At 44.4% G+C, this 17,965-nt stretch overlaps 1 protein-coding gene across 2 annotated transcripts; it reads right to left on the bottom strand.

The window, feature by feature from the left end:
• Positions 1-1,045: 1,045 nt before the first annotated feature.
• Positions 1,046-16,202, bottom strand: KLHL42 (kelch like family member 42). Of its 2 annotated transcripts, none has more exons than XM_090275499.1 (3): positions 15,296-16,202; positions 6,201-6,394; positions 1,046-1,905 (listed from the first exon to the last, which is right to left on the bottom strand). In XM_090275499.1, the coding sequence occupies exons 1-3, from the start codon at positions 16,165-16,167 to the stop codon at positions 1,454-1,456; spliced, it is 1,518 nt and encodes a 505-aa protein (XP_090131625.1). In that variant the 5' UTR covers positions 16,168-16,202; the 3' UTR covers positions 1,046-1,453. The 2 variants fall into 2 exon arrangements, with proteins under 2 accessions (XP_090131625.1, XP_090131626.1); XM_090275500.1 differs by having other exon boundaries at positions 6,249-6,394.
• Between the last annotated feature and the right edge of the window lie 1,763 nt (positions 16,203-17,965).

Genomic DNA, 17,965 nt, shown 5'->3' with positions numbered 1-17,965 from the left:
TGTGTGCATTTGTCGTGACAGCTTGTTTTTCTACAGAATTTTCTTAAAGGGAGGCACACTCTAACTGGAATGTTAGAACAGAAGGATGGAATTCAGTGCACAGGTTAACTGATTCCATTAGAACAAATCAGAGAATTTCAGAAAGTGTCTTTCAATTAAAATAAAACTTCTGTAAGTATGTGTGTATGTTTTTAAAGAAATACTGATCTATGACCGGCAAAAGCTTTTATCCACTGTTAACTGACTTACTGAAAACAAACAAGTGCTTGAACTGGGTTGCATCTGATTTAGCAACCCAGGCAAGTAGAGCTCCTTGCCTAACTTCAGAAATACCACCAGGTGCCAGGCCACTTCTGGAAGAGTTTCTTCCCCTCTCTCCAGCACAAATGTTTCACAGTTACCCTCACCTTACCCGACAAAAGGAAAGCATGAATTAAAAGGCTAAAATTACATTAGAAAGATGCATGATCTAAATACGATAAGGTTATTTTTTCAATCTTAAAAGAACTAAGTCAAATACATTCAATAAAAGTAACTCTTAAAGGCAACTGTTTTTCTCATTTGGTATTTCCTTCCCTTCCCATTTGAATTTAAATTTAAGACTAAATTTACATATCAGTTCTATCCACACACACATATATATCTATCCTTTTAAACACTATATCCTCTTTTAAAACACTACAGAATGCCTAGCAATGCAACTTATCTGACTACATAAATCTGCAATCTGCCACATAAATGAAGTGAGTGGTTACATCTACCTATTTACTCAGCATTTGTAATTGCAAAAAAGACTGGAAAAATAGGTGAGAATGTTTTTATGCAAGTTTTGGGGAGGACTGGATGCTTGCAAGGCTTCACTGTAGGGTTCCATCATTGTACGTTTCCTGGCAGGTAGTGTGCAAATAAAATATCTCAACAGAGAACCCTATTTTAAACACAGTGGAAGTAGATGTGGATATAATTGGGGGAGAGGTGGGGAGAATAACAGTGTTAACATAAATGTTTGTCAAGTAAATAACAAAAAAAAACAAAACATCTTTCACTTAAGGTATTAATATTTGAAGCGACCTAAATAAGACAGATTTTAAAATCATCTTTACCATCCATGCCAGTTATGGCCTTTGGCCCTTTACTAAGCAGACACAGTGGATCTTTTTTTTGATGATCAGTTTTAGTCATAGGCCCAAGGGTATTATACCTGGATGAAAAACATGATCATGGATTTGTTCCCATACTGTAAAAACCAATAATTTAAAAAAATAATAAAGTTGGTCTCTTCTCTCCACAAGTTTTCAAGTAATTAGTTCAAGGAAGCGTATTTACAGCTGTTGTATACGCGACCTACTTTAACCCACATTTTCCCTTTAGAAATCAGTCTCCCTTGAAATGGGACACACTTTTTCTTCTTCTGTCTTGAACCAGGTTTCTTTTAAATACCAAGTCGATGCAGTCACGTTTCTGTTTTATTGGGCAGATACAGAGAGGAAACCAGCAAGTTATGTCCAAAGGCGGGGAAACGCCTGAAGGCCTCCCAGCTATCTGAAAAGATGTTGTACTTGAGGAAAACGCGATGTTCCAAGCTGGTCGACAGGGTAACGTCTCTGCTCATGATGTAGATGCCGTCGTTGTGGAGCGCGCACGTCAGGTTGAGACCCGACTTGGACGTGTTCTCCTTGAGGTAGAGCCACTGCCGGGTGACTGTGTTGTAGGACTGCACGGTGAGCATGTCCTCGCTCTGGCTGCTCCTCCGGCTGGGCCCCAGTTCGTGGAGACACCCGCCCACGATGTAGATGGTCTCCTCGACAGACACCATCTGCTGCTTGCGAATGTGCACATCGCAGGTCTCAAAGAGCGTCCAGACGTCGGAAGACGGGCAGTACTGCAAAATGTTCATGTTCCGGTCTGAAACGAGAGAAGCAGCCGAATGAGGACGGAGCCCAGAGCAACGCCACCGACTACCTGGGCTGTAGGTAACGGCCGACCTCCGCCTGAATAACCTGCTCCACAGAGGCAAAACTAGTCCTGAAGAGCAGAGCTTGGGAAATGTTTTACAAACGGCTGGGAGGAGATCCGTTCAGAATCGTCCCTGCTGACTTCGCATTCACACACGTCCCCTCCCTGGGAGGCTCTCACAATCGGTAAGGCCAGTGGGGTGCGCAACTGTGATCTGGGCGTGTCCCCTCTCCCCTGCACCCTGACACCTTCTGAACCACCAGGCCAATCAGTGTAAAAGAATCAGAGCGTCAGAAACCTCTTCCATACCTACAGGCTACTGACTGCTTAGTGCCGATGACAGGCTGAGCCCCATGGGGACCTATTCCTGACAAGAGATTTTACTAAACAAGTGACCCAAGCAGGATTTTCAGGGCCTGTTCTCAGAAGAAAAGGACACCAATTTGCAAGTAGGGAGAAATGCAAGTCTCGCCTCTGGGCTTCACGTCACAGAATCACTTGGCAATTCTATTTCCCAACTGTTAACACCAGAGACACACTAACAAAGGCGCATCCCTCTCCCTGGCCCATTTCACAGGAGACAGTTATTGTGTGGATAAAATCAGACAGCAAATGAAAGACCGCTTGCTTTGACATTATTTTGAATTATTAGCTGTTTTAAGGGGAAATATTGCCTATTCTCCTTTTGAAAAATGCTTGTGAAATTTAAAATACCTACTTTCATTTGTCCCCCCCACCCCCTTTTCTTTTCTCCTCTAAGAAAGAATAGAGTATTTTAGCTTTACAGGGTGAAAAATGCTGAGTTATCAGAAAGAATAAACTTTTTGTTTATTACTATGTATGCTTTTTGTTTTTGTTTTTGTTTTTTTAAAGAAACAACAAAACCTACCAGTATAAGAGACAGCTCAGCCTGGGAATGGACTGTACACACAACTGAAGTGTACAGCATTGTGACCGCTGCAGAGCTGGGAGCAGCACTTCCTCCTGAGACAGAAGGCCCCACCCACAGACAGCAATGATGAAAGAGCTCCACCGCTAGGAGAGTCCAACACAAGCGCCTCCTAAGGGGGCACAGAGGGAACGGAAAGGAGACCAGCCCTGTGTGCGTCCATGCCCCCAACCTGTAGAGATTTCAGAACTGCTATGGCTTTAGGGAACTGTCCTCCCGTCTCCCACCCACTCTACCACCTCCCCAGATTTCTTTATATTGTAGCTCTTATGATAAAGCTCATTCTAGGAGACATCCCAAAGGAGTTTGGTTGCTAATCTATCAAAAAGTGCTCCTTAGTAACCTGGCTTCCCACTGCCTGAATAAAGGACTTATTCTAGCAAAGCTTCAATGTATTTCTCAGTTCCAGGGCTGAAGGTCTTTCCAGGTCTTCTGTAAATGTTTTCCCTCCTTGCTCAACAAGGGCTCAGACCATGATGAGGTGGTTTGAGTTGGAGGAATGATCTTTTCACTTTTACATTTACAGTTGATTTTGAAGTTTAACAAATTACCTTCCCTTGAGTGGTTACCATTACTTTCTATTGATTTTTTTTAAAAAATTCTTCAGTGCCTGCCAAAGAATTATAATCAAATAGTGATCATAAAAAGCATGAACTATAATTTACTGAATTTTAAAAGTCTCACCTAACTTAAGAAGTCAGCAGGCCAAGAACTCCATTTTAAGTCCTAAGTTATTCATGACAATTATGATTTGTTTTACGTTCAAAGAACTATTAGGAAGTACCAGGAAGAGCCTAAGCGGTGGGGGGGGGGGGGGGGGGCATGGGTGGTTCAGAGTCCAAGTAACCATCCTGCCGTCTCATCTTCGAAAACTCGTTTTCAACGCTTACACAAACATCCATCCACCCACATCACCTAACCATCCCATCCTGGGTATTTGGCTTGGGGAAACTGGGACAGGAATCATAGTGGGTGGCCCAAGTGAAAAAGCTACATTAGTAGTGGCTTTTGAAACTAGCAAACACACAAGCAAGGGTTTTCCAGGTCAAATCTAAAGAACACGTACTCGGCCAAGGTCACGGAAAAACTAGCACGTCTACCAGCAGAGCTCTCTGGGTTGCGGTGCCACAGCCAGCGCTCGCAGCTCCCGTTCAGTGCGCACAGGGAACCCATGGGGCTCCTTCTGTGTTACACAACCCTGGAAGGAATCGCAATTCTTAGTGATGTTCACAGTGAGTAACTGTGTCTACCTTCCCAGGAGAAAAGACACGCATATACACAGGGATTCTCTGGAGGCTATGGTTTAGTTAAGCATATGAAGTTGACCACAGTAACCTGAACACCAAGGTTGAAGATACAAGAATTGAGTGCCAGATCTCACTTTTATTTCTTTCAATTATTTACCATGTAAAAGCTGGTAATCATCCTCAGTGGAGAGTCACTAGGGAGGGACATGGGGAGGAACTCCAAAGGGAAGAAGACTTGGGTGAAGGAATGCTCACTGCTCCCATGCACCACTCCTTGTCCCTGCCTCTCCTGCAATGCGTGCGCACACACCCCACCGGCAGTGAGTTCAAGGGTGGCTCTCAGAAAGGTATGTCCACCTCCCAACCCTCAGAATCTTCTTATGTGACCTTATTTGGAGAAAGGATCTTTTCAGTTCATTCTGGATTACCCAGGTGGGCTCTAAACCCAGTGAGAAGTGTGTCCTTATAAGAGACAGAAGAGGAAAAGACAGGGACACAGAGGAGAAGCTGTGGGTAAAGACAAAGGCAGAGATCAGCATCATGCGGTCACTAGCTGGAACCACCTGGAGCCACCTGGAGCCACCAGAGCTGGAAGAGGAAAGAAGGGAGTCTCCCCTGGAGCCTCGCGAGGGAGCGAGACCCTGACGACACCTTGACTTAGGACTTCAGCTCTCCAGAATGATGAGAGAACACACGTTGCTTTAGGCTACCGAGTTTGCGGTCATCAGTTAATCAGCCACAGGAAACTGACATAGCACCTACCACCCTCCCCACCAAATCAACTGCTTAAAGGTTTGCTGTAAGAAGAACTAATCAAAATCTTTTGCTGTCACACACACCAAAAAAAAAAAAAAAAAAAAAAAAATGTAAATCAGATGCTCATAAAACATCTTATATTTGACTTCTTCCTCTAACATAAATCCTCAAAACAAGACACACTTGGCCATGGTAAAAAGAATTTTTGTCACCTACACTTATATTAGCACATGGATTTCTGTCTGTTACAAAGTTCCGTACAGTCTCATACAGCTTACTGGGGTCGTCAGCATCATTTCTCCAAGGCCATTATCACCACAGCTGGACAGCTCCGGCCCACCCACGTCATGCCACAGAGGACTGACAGTTTATTTCATTCAGTCAAATATAATGGTAATTCGACTACTTCAATGTGGCGAAAAGGCCTCAGAGCCCAATTATTCCTTTTCTGTAAGTTCTGGGCTTTATTATACAGTCAGAGAGATCAAATGAAGAAATAAATTTCCTTGTCCAGGAGACAACTTGGAAACAACTGCTTTCTGTGGGGGAGAAAGATAAAAGGACAGGCACCTCTTTCTGGTGGTCCACCATCGCCTCTCTTACCACAACCAAGCTGTTCTCTGCTAGTAACAAGCGAAAGGCTTTCTGCTGAGAACAGCAGAATAAAACCTGCTGGAGAAAATGTTTTACCTCCAAACTGTGAACTACAAAATGCCCACGCAAAATGAGAAAAACACATACATACAGTTTCATAAACAGCACAACTACCTCCCATCACTGGACAGAAAAGAATCTTTTAATATCATCTTCTTGTGCCTCCTATGGTACATGAACAAGAGCCTAGAGCTGAGTTTCCAGAATCTACAGCTCACATGTGTGTGCTCAGGAAGGGAGAAAAATGAAAACAAAAATCTGCAAGGCTGTATGGCATTCAAGTCCACAGTGTTGGATGGGGAAGACTCAGGGTATGTTTGGGAAAAGGATGGGAATTACCCACCCAGGTCATAAGATGACAGACTATAAGGCTGGCTTTCCAAAGCAGAAAGAAAGTCCATTATTTCCTTCACCGTTCCCGTACCCCACTCAGCTCACACCAAGGCATCAAAGGCCCCTCCCGCCCAAACCACCCTCATCATCCAGGACTTGCTTCCTTTCAATGTGTAAATATACAGCACGTAACGTACAAAATCACACTTGTGTACACTGGAGTGTCTTCTCTGGCACCCTCCACCCTTCCCCAGCTTGCCGAAGCTGATGTATTAGAGGCCCACTTACTTGGCCCCTTCACTTACCTCTGGTCGTATATCCTCCAATGACATAAATTTTTCCCTTACACTCACATGCAGAGAACTCAGCCAGAGGATTTGGTAAGGGGGCCACAAAATTCCACGCATCCTGCTCAGGATTGTAACACTCAACATTAGAAACGGCCTGCCCACCGATGGCATAGAGTTTTGAATTAACAGCCACAAGTTTGAAGTTCGACCTGAAAGACATAACACAAGGGTCCACAAAGTCAGTTCTTTTTGATCATTAAGCAATAAGACGATGCCACAAACCACTAAAGCCAAGTGTGGAGTCTGAAAAATTCTCTCTCCGAGTGGGGTGCCGTTCTGCCTGCGGATAGAGGAATGACCACGTGGCATCTCAAAGGTCACTCTTGTCCCCAAAAGCCCACAAGAATGTTGCATTCTCCAAACTTTAGCAATTAAAGAGAAGCATTCACTCTAACAAGGACTGATCTCACTTAGCCTTACACCAGAACCAAAGACACTTTGTATACACTACACTCAGTACCTTCTTTTCAGGAGCAAGACCAAGTGCTAAGGGAGAAAAGCACCGATGCCACTCCCCGTCTCTCTCTACCCAGAATGTCTATCTCCTTCTTCCTACCACGTGGATAAGCTCCATCCTAGGTACACACCAGCACTGCTTACACAGACAGGCATATGCAAAGCGTGTTGCTAAAAGGTGGTTCAGCCCTGACTGGTGTGGCTCAGTTAGGTGGGCATCGTCCTGCAAAGCAAAAGGTCGCCAGTCTGATTTCCAGTCAGGGCACATGCTTGGATTGTGGGTTCAGTCCCCAGAAGGGACACAGCTGTGTGAAAGGCAACCGATTGATGTTTCTCTCTCACATCGATGTTTCTCTCCCTTCCGCCTCTCTAAATATAAATAAGTAAAATCTTTTAAAATAAAAAACAAATAAATAAATGGTGGTTCAGAGATTCCATTACCAAGCACACACCCAAAGAGATCACTGTGTCTCCTTGCTCTATAGGAGGGCATCTTATATGGTGTTTCATAACAGGTGAGGTGGGGAGGTCAGCCGGGAACTGATTAAACATATTTTGATCAAACATTCTTAGGGTATTTACATGTTAACTCAACAAATACTTCTATCAACAAGTGCTCACCTATTGTAATATTAAATAATTTAAGAAAAAAGAGAAATACACTGGCTTCAAGCCCCATACTCAATAACAGAATTAAATACTGCTCATAGGCTTCAGACACTAGATAAAGACCTCAGGACTTCAGAATTGATAAGTAAGATGAAATCTGTTTCATTGAAGCACACAGGAATTAAGGAACTCCTTGGAGGCCAAGAAGGATAAACATCTGGAAGTGCTTGGTCAGTCTACAATGGTACGTCCAGGAGTCTCCATTTACAATAGTAAGAGCATCAGTATGAAGCCACAGAAAGACCTGGGCACAAATCTGGACACCCAGGTGTGAGCCCAACTCCGCTGACAACCAGCTACCTGACCCGCCCAACCATGTCACTTCCTCATCTCTAGCAGGTGGATTAATACCCAGCACAGGGTGGTCCAGACAATTAGAACAAACAGTTTATCAGAAAGTACTACACACAGATAAGGATTAGCATTCTGATTTCTCCATTTCCTACTATCTGAAAGAAAAGAGGCTAGACCAGGTGAATTTAGAGGCCACATCTAACGCCAACACAATGATTTCTTCAAAAGCAACGGCATCCGAAGAAAGAATGGAGATAGTGGCTACACATGAAAAAGGCATGTGAGAGGGTGGACAAAGAAGCGGCAGTGCTTGCTTCGGGAGTCCACGCCTGACCTACTAAAAGGTGTTTCATAAACACTGATGCGTTATGATTCCGATTTTTAAGGGTGCTTGTAATGTTTACACTTAGGTAGGCTTGAGTTTAGTTTAGTTTGGTTTTTCAAATCAGAGCGTGAATAGAGTACTCTTCATCAAGAAGCCCATATTGCCCATGAAACCCAGCCAGCCATTCAATTTTTCATGCCAACAGACCTCACAGAGGTGGCAATTACTGGGGGGTCCCTGGTTCGTGTTGCTTACCTTTTCTGCTGCCAATGGTCCTTAAAATCTGACCATGATGCCCTCTCTATGTGTGCAAATTTGGGGAACCAAAGGAAATAAAGCTCGTAAATAAGCACTAAGTTTTACCAGCCCACAATTTGTTTTTGCTCTCCATAGGTACACAGATAGTAAATTTTGTCAGATCAAAACAGTATTTAGTATTCACCCAGCATAATCATTTGTCCTGAGCAAAGACGGAAGGGGCTTCTTTCGGGGGCTGCATGAATAGGCAGTTAAAAGCAGCTGCCATCTCTCCAGACCCCTACATGCTCGAATTCACTTGAAGGGAAATATTTTTCAACACTGAATTTGTTTTAAGATGAAACTGCCACCCGAAAACAGACCACTTAATGAAGGGGCATATTACTAAGGATTATGAGCCTGGGCTTGTACAGGGAAAGCTCAGCTCCGAGGCTCAACAGCCATGCGACCTTGGACAGGTCACTGAATCTCAGTTTTTCTGAGCCTCAGTTTGCCCACCTGGGAAGCAAGGCTAAGAAGAGAGCACAATTTCACACGTAGTAAGAGTTCAAAAAGGTAGCACTTGCAGCAACAGGTCACTTAGAGGGAATGCTTTTCTGCATGTCACACGCCCAAGTTCCTCAACTTCAGGAGGGTCAACTGCTCATTTGTCAACTGCAACCGTTACTGGCTGTAATGTACTCTGAGACTCTGTACAAAGTGCTCTCTCCTCCAGAAATTCTTGCCGTTCACCGCTGCATTTCCAACTTTCTGAAAATAATTCTTCCACTCTTCATTTCTTAAATGGTAAAGGTATGAATTCAAGCTACCAATTGTTTTTAAAATTATCATCTCTGCAGTTCTTTTCCTAATATTGATCCCTGACACAATACATGTGGGAGGCAAAAAGAGTTTTTCAAATCAGATGATTTGTTGTAGCCACATACTTGACTGACTTATAGTAAACAGAAACAAAAGGGAGAAAAATTAGACAATTTAATTTCTACTTCACCGGGAAGAAATAAAAAGCTCTTTAAAGACTTAAAAGCTAAGTCACATAAACCATGACAAACACCAGCACACAAAAACCAACGGGTAACAAATGGCTGGATACGAGAGAAGGGAGGCAGCGCGGCTTAGAGGTCTGAGCGGCGCAGAGCGCTGGCCCTGTGACTCTATGTGAGTTAATTAAACTGAGCCTCAGTCTCCGCTTTAGGGAAGTGGGACCAATAATACCACCTACTTTACAGAGATGCCGTGCCCACGAAATAGGAAGAAGTGACAACTAAAGCAGTGACCAAAATATATGGCCCAGAGTAAAAGCTCAAGAAATGTAAACCATTGTTATGAATTCCTCCACAGAAAAGTTGTACGGTTACAGTGAAAACCAGAGTGAAATGGCCAGGCCGTTTCTCAACCAGTCTGTGGGGCACCCAGGTCTTTCTGTCTCCTCTTTCCCCTTCTGCCGCCTACTGCCGGCCGCCTCCCTATGTGTTAACCTCCCCCGGGGACCAGGGAGAGGGGAGAAGCTAGGAGACAAGTGGTCACCATCTCTGAGAAACTCCAGTGCGCAATGCAATTTAAACTGTTGGCCAAAATTATTTTGGGCACGAGGGAGTGAACAGACACATCATTTTCTTTCTTTCACGCTATTCTCGCGCTCCGCTGCAACATTAACCACAGAGTACATGATCTCTTGATGGTTCCATGTCTCTAGAAGCGCTCTAAAATCCTAAGCTTTGGCTCAGAGGACAGGGGACAGCTAAGTCCGACAACTCGAACGCCATCGCTGCCAGGAAATCGTCGTTTCTTCAGATCCTCTCCAGCCTTGCTGCATTCACAGGCAGGGAGGAGGTCACACCCAACGCCAATTTCAGAGCAAAAGTGCAGAGCAATGCGAAGGACTAGAGGCAACGTTAGAAATAGAGAAATTACTGGACTGACTGGCCACAATGGCCAGTGTCTGCAAGTTATCACTCATTCAAGTGAGGAGGGAATGCCAGCCATTTTGTGGATATACAAGCTTTTACATGTGAAGAGTTATGTCCCAACAGCTCCTGAGATCAAATCCACATTCAGACCACTTGGCAGAGTTGAGTATCCCGACTTGAAGGCATCCTCTCAAAGAGTGAGGGGTACTCATTGCCAAGTCCAAGTGTGTGGGCACAGCACTAACCATTTCTTTTTTATCCACTGCTGGTCATATAGCACCATGTTCTCCAGGGTGCACTGGGCTTTATAACATCTCCTAATCCTAGGATTCTTGTTAATTAAGATTCTGGGATCACGGCACGATTCAGTGCCTGGGGAAAGCAAGCTGCTCTGCATCTGACCCCTTTGCCACAGTAAAACAGTACATATACATCGCAAAAGCAGCAACTCAAAGTGGACGTGAAATGCTGTGTAAAATCTGTCGTTTTCACTCAAGGTTCTAAGTTCGCTCCAGTGTTTCCAGAACCTGTGTTGGATGCATTAGCCAGAAGCAGCTAGGTTTCATTTTTACTTGTCTCATCATGTAAACTCAATTACAAATTCCTGCGGGCAGGAACCATGTCATCTCTGCTGTTCACCCAAGGGTGACGAGAAAAACGCTGGCCATAAAGGCTGTGGTGAAGCTGAGGCACACGGGATAAAATTCTGAGTGCAGGGCAGTACCATAAAATATCTGCGCTCCACTTCTTGGAAGAAAATAGTTTTTACAAGGAAAACTTTTAAATCTGCATGAAGATAGTACTGCCAGTTTATAAGCCGTAATTTGTAAATAATCTAAATAGTTATATATTCAATAGGTATTTACATTTTGGTTACTAAACTTAGTGCATACCTTGAGCAATCTATTTAACTTTCCATGCCTCAGTTTCTTCTTCTATAAAATGTGAACCTGCCTAAGATAGCCCTTGTGAAAAATAAGTGATATTACATGCAAAGTAATAGAAATAGTAACTAGCACAGACTAAATTTTCAGTTAAATGTTACATATTATTTTTCAGCTATCCTAAATAGCTATAATGTCTGTTAAGATTACAATGTTCACTATAATGTTATATTATAAAATAATATGAAATTATACATTGGCTCTTTTTACAATAACATAAAAATATATGTCACAATTCAATACACCATGCATTGCATGCATCTATTACTTTTTGGACACCATCTTTGCAGTAGGAATACATAAGCATTGAATAAGTAACTGGGCCCGCCCTGGCTGGGTGGCTCAGTTGGTTACAGCATTGTCCCATACACCAAAAGGCTGTGGGTTTGATGGCCAGTCAGGGCACATACCCAGTCAGGGCATGTATGGGAGGCAGTTGATCAATGTTTCTCTCTCACATCATTGTCTCGCTCTCTCTCTCTCTCTCTCTCTCTCTTCCCTCCTCTTCCTTTTTCTCTAAAATCAATAAACATGTTCTCAGGTGAGAATTTAAAAAATGGCATCTTCCATAAATAAATAAACCCAATTGGAAGGGAGAGAGACAAACATTAGCAAAACATTTCAATTAAAAGTGGAAGTCTGCTAGAGAAGCACAGAGTTTGAACCCAACTGAGGGTTCAGGAAGGGACTCCTGGTTGAGAGTATGTCAGATCTGCATCAAAGGATGAGGGAGATAAAGAAGGGTACAAACTCCAATGCGGCATCAATAACAAGTTAGAAAATATAGTGGAAAAAGGATCTGTGCAGGAAAAAATATATAAACAGAAAATATCTAAGATTAATCCTAACAAAAAATATACAGACACTATTAAGATGATAATTTTTAAAAAACTTTTCCTGAAGGATCAAAAGACCTAAAAAAACAAACCATTTTTCAAGTTGTAAAGTATTACAAAACTGTGAATCCACCTCCAAATTAACCTATCAATATTACACAATCCTAATCAAAATTCTAATAGAACTTGACAAGCTGATTTTAAAGTCTATCTGAAGATGTGCAAAAAATAGCCAAGAGAATTAAAATAAACAAAACAAAGATGTCTTTGTTCCACCAGACAATAAATAAAATACAGTTTACAGTTTTTTTTTATGGAAAATGACATACAGGTTATGATTATTACATGAGCTTATTAACTCTAAAGAATGTCACTCATAACTGTAAACCTATTTTTGCCCACCCCATAGATTACCAAGCTCCCATAATTTAAAAATGTGTTATTGATGCAGGAACGGCAAATCTGCCAATTTGAAGACAGGAAAATTAGTATATAATAACTGGTTTTGCAAATCACAGGGAGAAGGACTGAGACTCTTGGGACATTTAGAAAACATGTTATATAAACTCACACTATACCTTAAATGAAAATGAATCCCAAACAGATTCTGATCTAAATGTAAAAAGGCAAAATTATAAATTAAATCATGAGATATATGAGTACTTAAATATTCTTAGCTTGTACAATCTGTTCCTATGTGAGATAAAAAGCTCCTAGAACATATAACAAATTTGACTACAAAAAAATTTTTTAAATACCTTCATATAAGAACACTATAAACCTGAATTCCAAAACAGGAGGCTCACAAGGCCAGGGTGGGCCTGCACTTTGTTGGGTCCACAAAGTTTTTATTGCTTGTGTTGGTTTGTTTCTTTTTAAATGGAGTAAGCTGCCAATATTTAAAATATCAGGATATATAAATGTCTGGCAACACCATTTTTCAGTTCCGCTGGGCAATAACCAGTTGCAGCTGAAAGGTGGAGCCCTCTTGCGGTGGAGCAGTAGCTCTCTGGTTCATCATTATACCCACTCTCTTATCGTCCCTGGTCACTTTAGGCATTTTTTAACATTATGATAAAATAAAGGCAGGAAAAATATGTGTAACACTACCTAAAAGACAAGATACTAATATCCATATACGTAAGTTATAAAATAAATATGAAAAAGATAAGCCAACTTTTTAAAAATTGGCAAAGGCCACTTACAAAAGTATACAAATGGCTGATAATCATATGAAAAGAATAATCTCTCATTTGGAGACATTCACATCAGTCACCTATCCAGGGATTCCGGGAACTTGCCATATAGAGCTAACTCACATATGCCTAGTAAGGTATGCACACATATATGAAGATGTTCTATAGAGCACTGTTTATAATGGCAAATGGAAGCAACCTAAATGTTCACATATAAGGGAAGGGCTAATTACATTATGGTATATCCATGGGTTGGAATACTACGTAGCCATTAACAAGAGTGAGGTAGATTTATGTTTGTTGATACAGAAAAAAACTGTCAGATACAATTTAAGTGGAAATATCAAGTGCTATAATAACATAACTTGAGCAAAAATATATATGTATAATATACATATATACCCCACATGTACATCATACAAATCTTCATTTTTCCCTGTTAACCACTATACGCACTTTTTATGTGAATATACATTATCTATATATTAATATATATTTATAATGCATAAGTATGCCTATACACAAAAATTTTTTACTCTAGTTTTTCATGTCATTTACTATTTTTCTAAACATGTATTCAGGCATTACTTTTTTTCTCAAAGGAAACAGAATGGGCATTCCTAAGGGGGAAAAAAAAAAAAGACTACCAAGTATTTGTCAAGAAAGAAAAAAGAGGTACTATGTGAGAGTTGTGGAGCCCGGAGAGACATGCTGAGACCCAGATGACAGAGCTGGAGACATGTGAGTAGAGGTGACAGACAACCCACTGGGATTTTCCACCCCAAATCTGAGCACCACTTGTAACAGTTGAATGTTTCTTTGCAGCTTCAATAAAGCTCCTAGGATTGGTTTAAAAATAACACTTCTGATACCAAATTTTAAATATATCATCTCAACGGTATGAGTAACGCACTACAATGGGGCTGAGAGACAATATGCTAATGTGTAGATGGTTATTGCCTCTAGGAAGGAGGAACGAGTGATAGCCTCTCTGCTTCTTTATTCTTCTCCGTTTTTCTGGTGTTCTAGAATAACTGCGTATTATTTTTAATCATCAGAAAATAAAAGGAACATTTACCAAGATAAATTTTATATTACAGTAGAAATAAAGCTAGTGTTCCCTTGGCCTGGGGTGCCCTTCGAGTGAAGTAAATATGCATAATGACTTCCTCATTCCTGTTAAGACTTGCTTTGACAGGTGGTAAGCCCCCGACTCCTTGCTCCCTATTTCAGGGCAGGAAGCATGATGGGGCTGAAGATCGATACAGGTGGACTAGAAGAAAGGGTATTCTTGTCCTTTCTTGGGTTACGTTGATTCTTCTCACCACTTTCGAATGGTTCTGGGGCCATCTTGGGCCCTGCCATTTTTATTTCTTACCGCCTCTTCCTGTATATGTTTTGCTCTTGTTTTCCTAACCCTTTCCAGTCTCCTTTCTCTAATCATGGCACCCGCCTCCCACCTCCCCCCCAATCTCCTCCTTTTCCTTTCTTCAAGTCACCCAAGTTCATATTGGGAGGATTTTGAAGGATGGAAAGGGAGAGGGTTGAGGTGGGTGGTAATACCCTAATAGTGGAGGTAACCACTTCCAGGCTCAAGCTTTGGGTCTATCTGGGGAGGAAGTGAGATGCAAAAGACAGATTAAAGAATAAGATAGGCAATCCTATACAGGTAATATTAATACAATTCTAATGATTATCTGCTGATAAGAGATTGGTGCCCCAGTGTGGAAGGCTTCAAGGTCATTAACAACAACAAATCCCCCAATGTGCCATCATTATCAGGATCAGAGCCTAAAAAATAAATAAAAATAAAAGCAAAACTAAAGAACAGTTTTCAGTATCCTAGGAAATTACAATATGACCCACCCACTCCACCCCACCCCACCCCACCCCACCCGGGGATAAAGGCAAAGAAAATCCTTTGCCTAAAGACATAATACCTGCAAGGAAACTACTCAGCCAGTTGACTTCACTGGGTCCTCTTCTTCCTCAAAAGTTCTTAGTTCATTGGGAACTTTACCAGAGCCAAGGCCAAGGACAACCCTAAAGGTGTCATTCCCACCTCAGCACAACCTCCAACCTCCTGTGACAGCTCACTAAATATTAGGGGAATGAATTATCAAGTGAACGAATGAGAAAGCAGAGCTCTGCTGGATGCTTACCTCTTCTGGTTCATGGAAGCCACCTGGAGCCACTCGTTGGTGCTGGGGTTGTAGGAATGCGCCGCGGAGATCTCCTGGCTAGTGATCCTGTACCCGCCCACTATGAAGAGGTAGTTGTCCAGGATGGCAGACCCGTAACCCCTGACATTCACCAGGTCGGGGGGAAGGTTGTTGGCCAGCGGAAACCAACGTTCAGTCATCTCCTCATACCTGAGCATGGACGGGGGCTCCCCCTGGTAGGGGTGAGGGGCCAAGGGTCCCCCCAAGAAATCCCCCAGGGCCACGAGGACAGGAGTTCCAGTCATCCGGGCCTCCCTTAGCCTCTGCTTCAGGCTGACATCCCCTGGGGCTGGAGCAGGAGACCCCAGGAGGTGGAACTGGGGCTTGCACAACACCTCGTGAAAGTGGACGACCATGAAGCGCAGGCAGGCCTCCTGCAGGTCGGGCAGCCCGTACACCTGCGCCAGGCGGTACAGCTCCAGGCAGTTGGTGAGCCGCACCTGGGACAGCAGCAGCTGCAGCAGGGACGTGACCTGCAGGAAGGAGGCCGCTTCCACCAGCTCCGACAGCAGGCTCACCTCGTCCATGTCCTCCTCCTCGGCCGCGCCCCCGCCCTTCTCTCCCCGCGGGCCTAGGAGCCAGCCTTCGCGGGCCCCGCCGGCGTTGATGAAGTCCAGCACTAGGCGCAGGCCCGGGGCGCTGAGGCCGCGCAGCTGCTGCACCTCGGGGCCGCCGGCCTCCTGGCTCAGGGCCTCGCGCATGCCGGAGCGGTAGAGGGCGCGGAAGTAGTCGCTCTGCTCAATGAGCTTCCTCTTGCTCACTGGGTAGCAGCGGTCCTCCAGGCGGATCTGCACCATCTCCTCGGCCGACATGGCTGGGGGGCCGGGGGCCGCGGGGGCGCCCGCCAGCTCTGCGCGCTAGCCTCTCCGCCCCCGCGTTCGCCCGTTTCCGGGTTGGGCGCGCCGGGGGATGGCGCCCGCAGGAGCAGACCTGTGAAGGGCCGCCCGCTCCCTCCCGTGCGAGCCCGGCCTATCTGGGTCGCGGCGGCGCCCCGAAGCAGCCCCTCCTCCCGGTCCCAGGCGCGGCGGCTCAGTCTCGCTCCCCGAGTGTGGCACCCCTGCCCTCCTGGGCCAGCTCAGCGCCAAAAAAGGGCTGGCTGGCGCGCGCCGGGCGTCGGGAGGCGGCCACAGTCCTCGCGCGGGTTGTCCCGGGCCGCGTCAGCCGGGAGGGTATCCCAGCCCCCAGCCTGCAGCCTCCTCCCACGCCCCGCTTCGCACTTCCGCCAGCAGGACCCCTGCGGCCCGCCAGACCTGCGGACTGGATCCAGCTTCCCGGGACTGCTGGCAGGCTGCGGGCCTCGCGCGCCCCGGCGGCGGCCTCGCAGGAGGCGCCAAGGCGCGGCCCGCAGCCTCCCCTGCACACCGGGCGCAGCGGCTCTGCAGACTGCCAGGGGTCTGCGGCGATGCTCGCCGCAGGACAGGAGGCGAGACGAAGCCAGTTTGCTTTTTCTTTCACACAGGCTAACGGGGTGGGAGGCAGACGAAACGGGCTTGGGAGGAAAAGGGTGAAGAAAGCCTGTGTCCAGGGAATCAAAACGCATCACATCTGGGATCACCCATCTGGCTCAGTCCCGCTTAGTGTCCCAGGGAAGGGGGCGGTGGGGGTGGGGAGCTGTGGCTCATTGGCCGTCTCTAGACATGTAGATGACACCTAGAGCTGAGTCCGGAATCGTCATCGTGTAGGAGCCATCTTGCAGAAAGTCCAGCCAGTTGACAGCCGGTTCTGCGGGGCTCAGAGCATGAGGTGCACCTGATATAAAGGATTGGGAAGAAGGGCAGCTTGTATTTACTTCTGTGGGCTGTTGTCCGATTTGTGCTATTAAAAGAAAGTGCAACTCAACTAAAGTTAGATTGTGTGCCTTCTTTTAAAATATTTTCTAACAAATGGGAAAGTCATTGCTTTCCCTGTTTGGATTAGGTTGGGCTAGCCATTATGAAATGTTATCTTTGGGCAGAAGGTCTGGTCACTTCTGCTCATATCTGGCTACAGAGGTGGCTTTTCTTGCCACCCTCTAATTCTTCCACTCCACCCCATAGGACTACTTAAGGAAGATTCTTCCCCATCTTCTCTCGTATTGCAAATAGAAAGCTCACACCAAGTAATAGGAAGGACCTTGCGTTGCCATGAGCTATGACTGAATCCTGGGGAGAATAGGATTGGGTGGGAGCAGAAGGTGTGTTCCCTCTTATCTTACAAAAAAACCCTTGAAAACGTTCCCATACCAAGATTCGAGAACCAATTAGAATAGTCCTTAACTTGGAGATAATATGTGTTTGGACTTTATTTTCATTGTTACAAGCTTCAGCTTTCTTCTTGAATGACAAGTTGTTACATAACACCTTCTTCCCAAGTACCTTTCCTCTGTTTCAAACAGAAGTTACCTCAGATGCTGATTAACATTTTATCTTAGGATGGGGGAAGTTAACCAGAGAGGAAAGTCCTATCTGCAACACAAATTCTTCCAACACATTGTTTGGCTACATTTGTGCTGCTTTCTATGTAACTTAGCTGCTTCATAGTAATGCCATCCATTGTTTTCTTTATAATACACCATGAATAAGGAACTAAAAATTTAAAAACTCTAGTAGTGTCTGGGCCCCTGGGAAAAGT

Source organism: Furipterus horrens, unplaced genomic scaffold (assembly GCF_987537825.1).
Source record: "Furipterus horrens unplaced genomic scaffold, mFurHor1.1.pri manual_scaffold_4, whole genome shotgun sequence".
Taxonomy (NCBI): domain Eukaryota; kingdom Metazoa; phylum Chordata; class Mammalia; order Chiroptera; family Furipteridae; genus Furipterus; species Furipterus horrens.
This window is presented reverse-complemented; position numbering and strand designations above follow the sequence as displayed.

Coding starts and splice junctions, on each gene's coding strand:
- KLHL42 (XM_090275499.1), bottom strand. CDS start 16,167: ATGTCGGCCGAGGAGATGGTGCAGATCCGCCTGGAGGACCGCTGCTAC. Junction 6,395..15,295: donor GCTTCCATGAACCAGAAGAG/GTAAGCATCCAG, acceptor TATGTCTTTCAG/GTCGAACTTCAAACTTGTGG. Junction 1,906..6,200: donor TGGAGGATATACGACCAGAG/GTAAGTGAAGGG, acceptor CTCTCGTTTCAG/ACCGGAACATGAACATTTTG.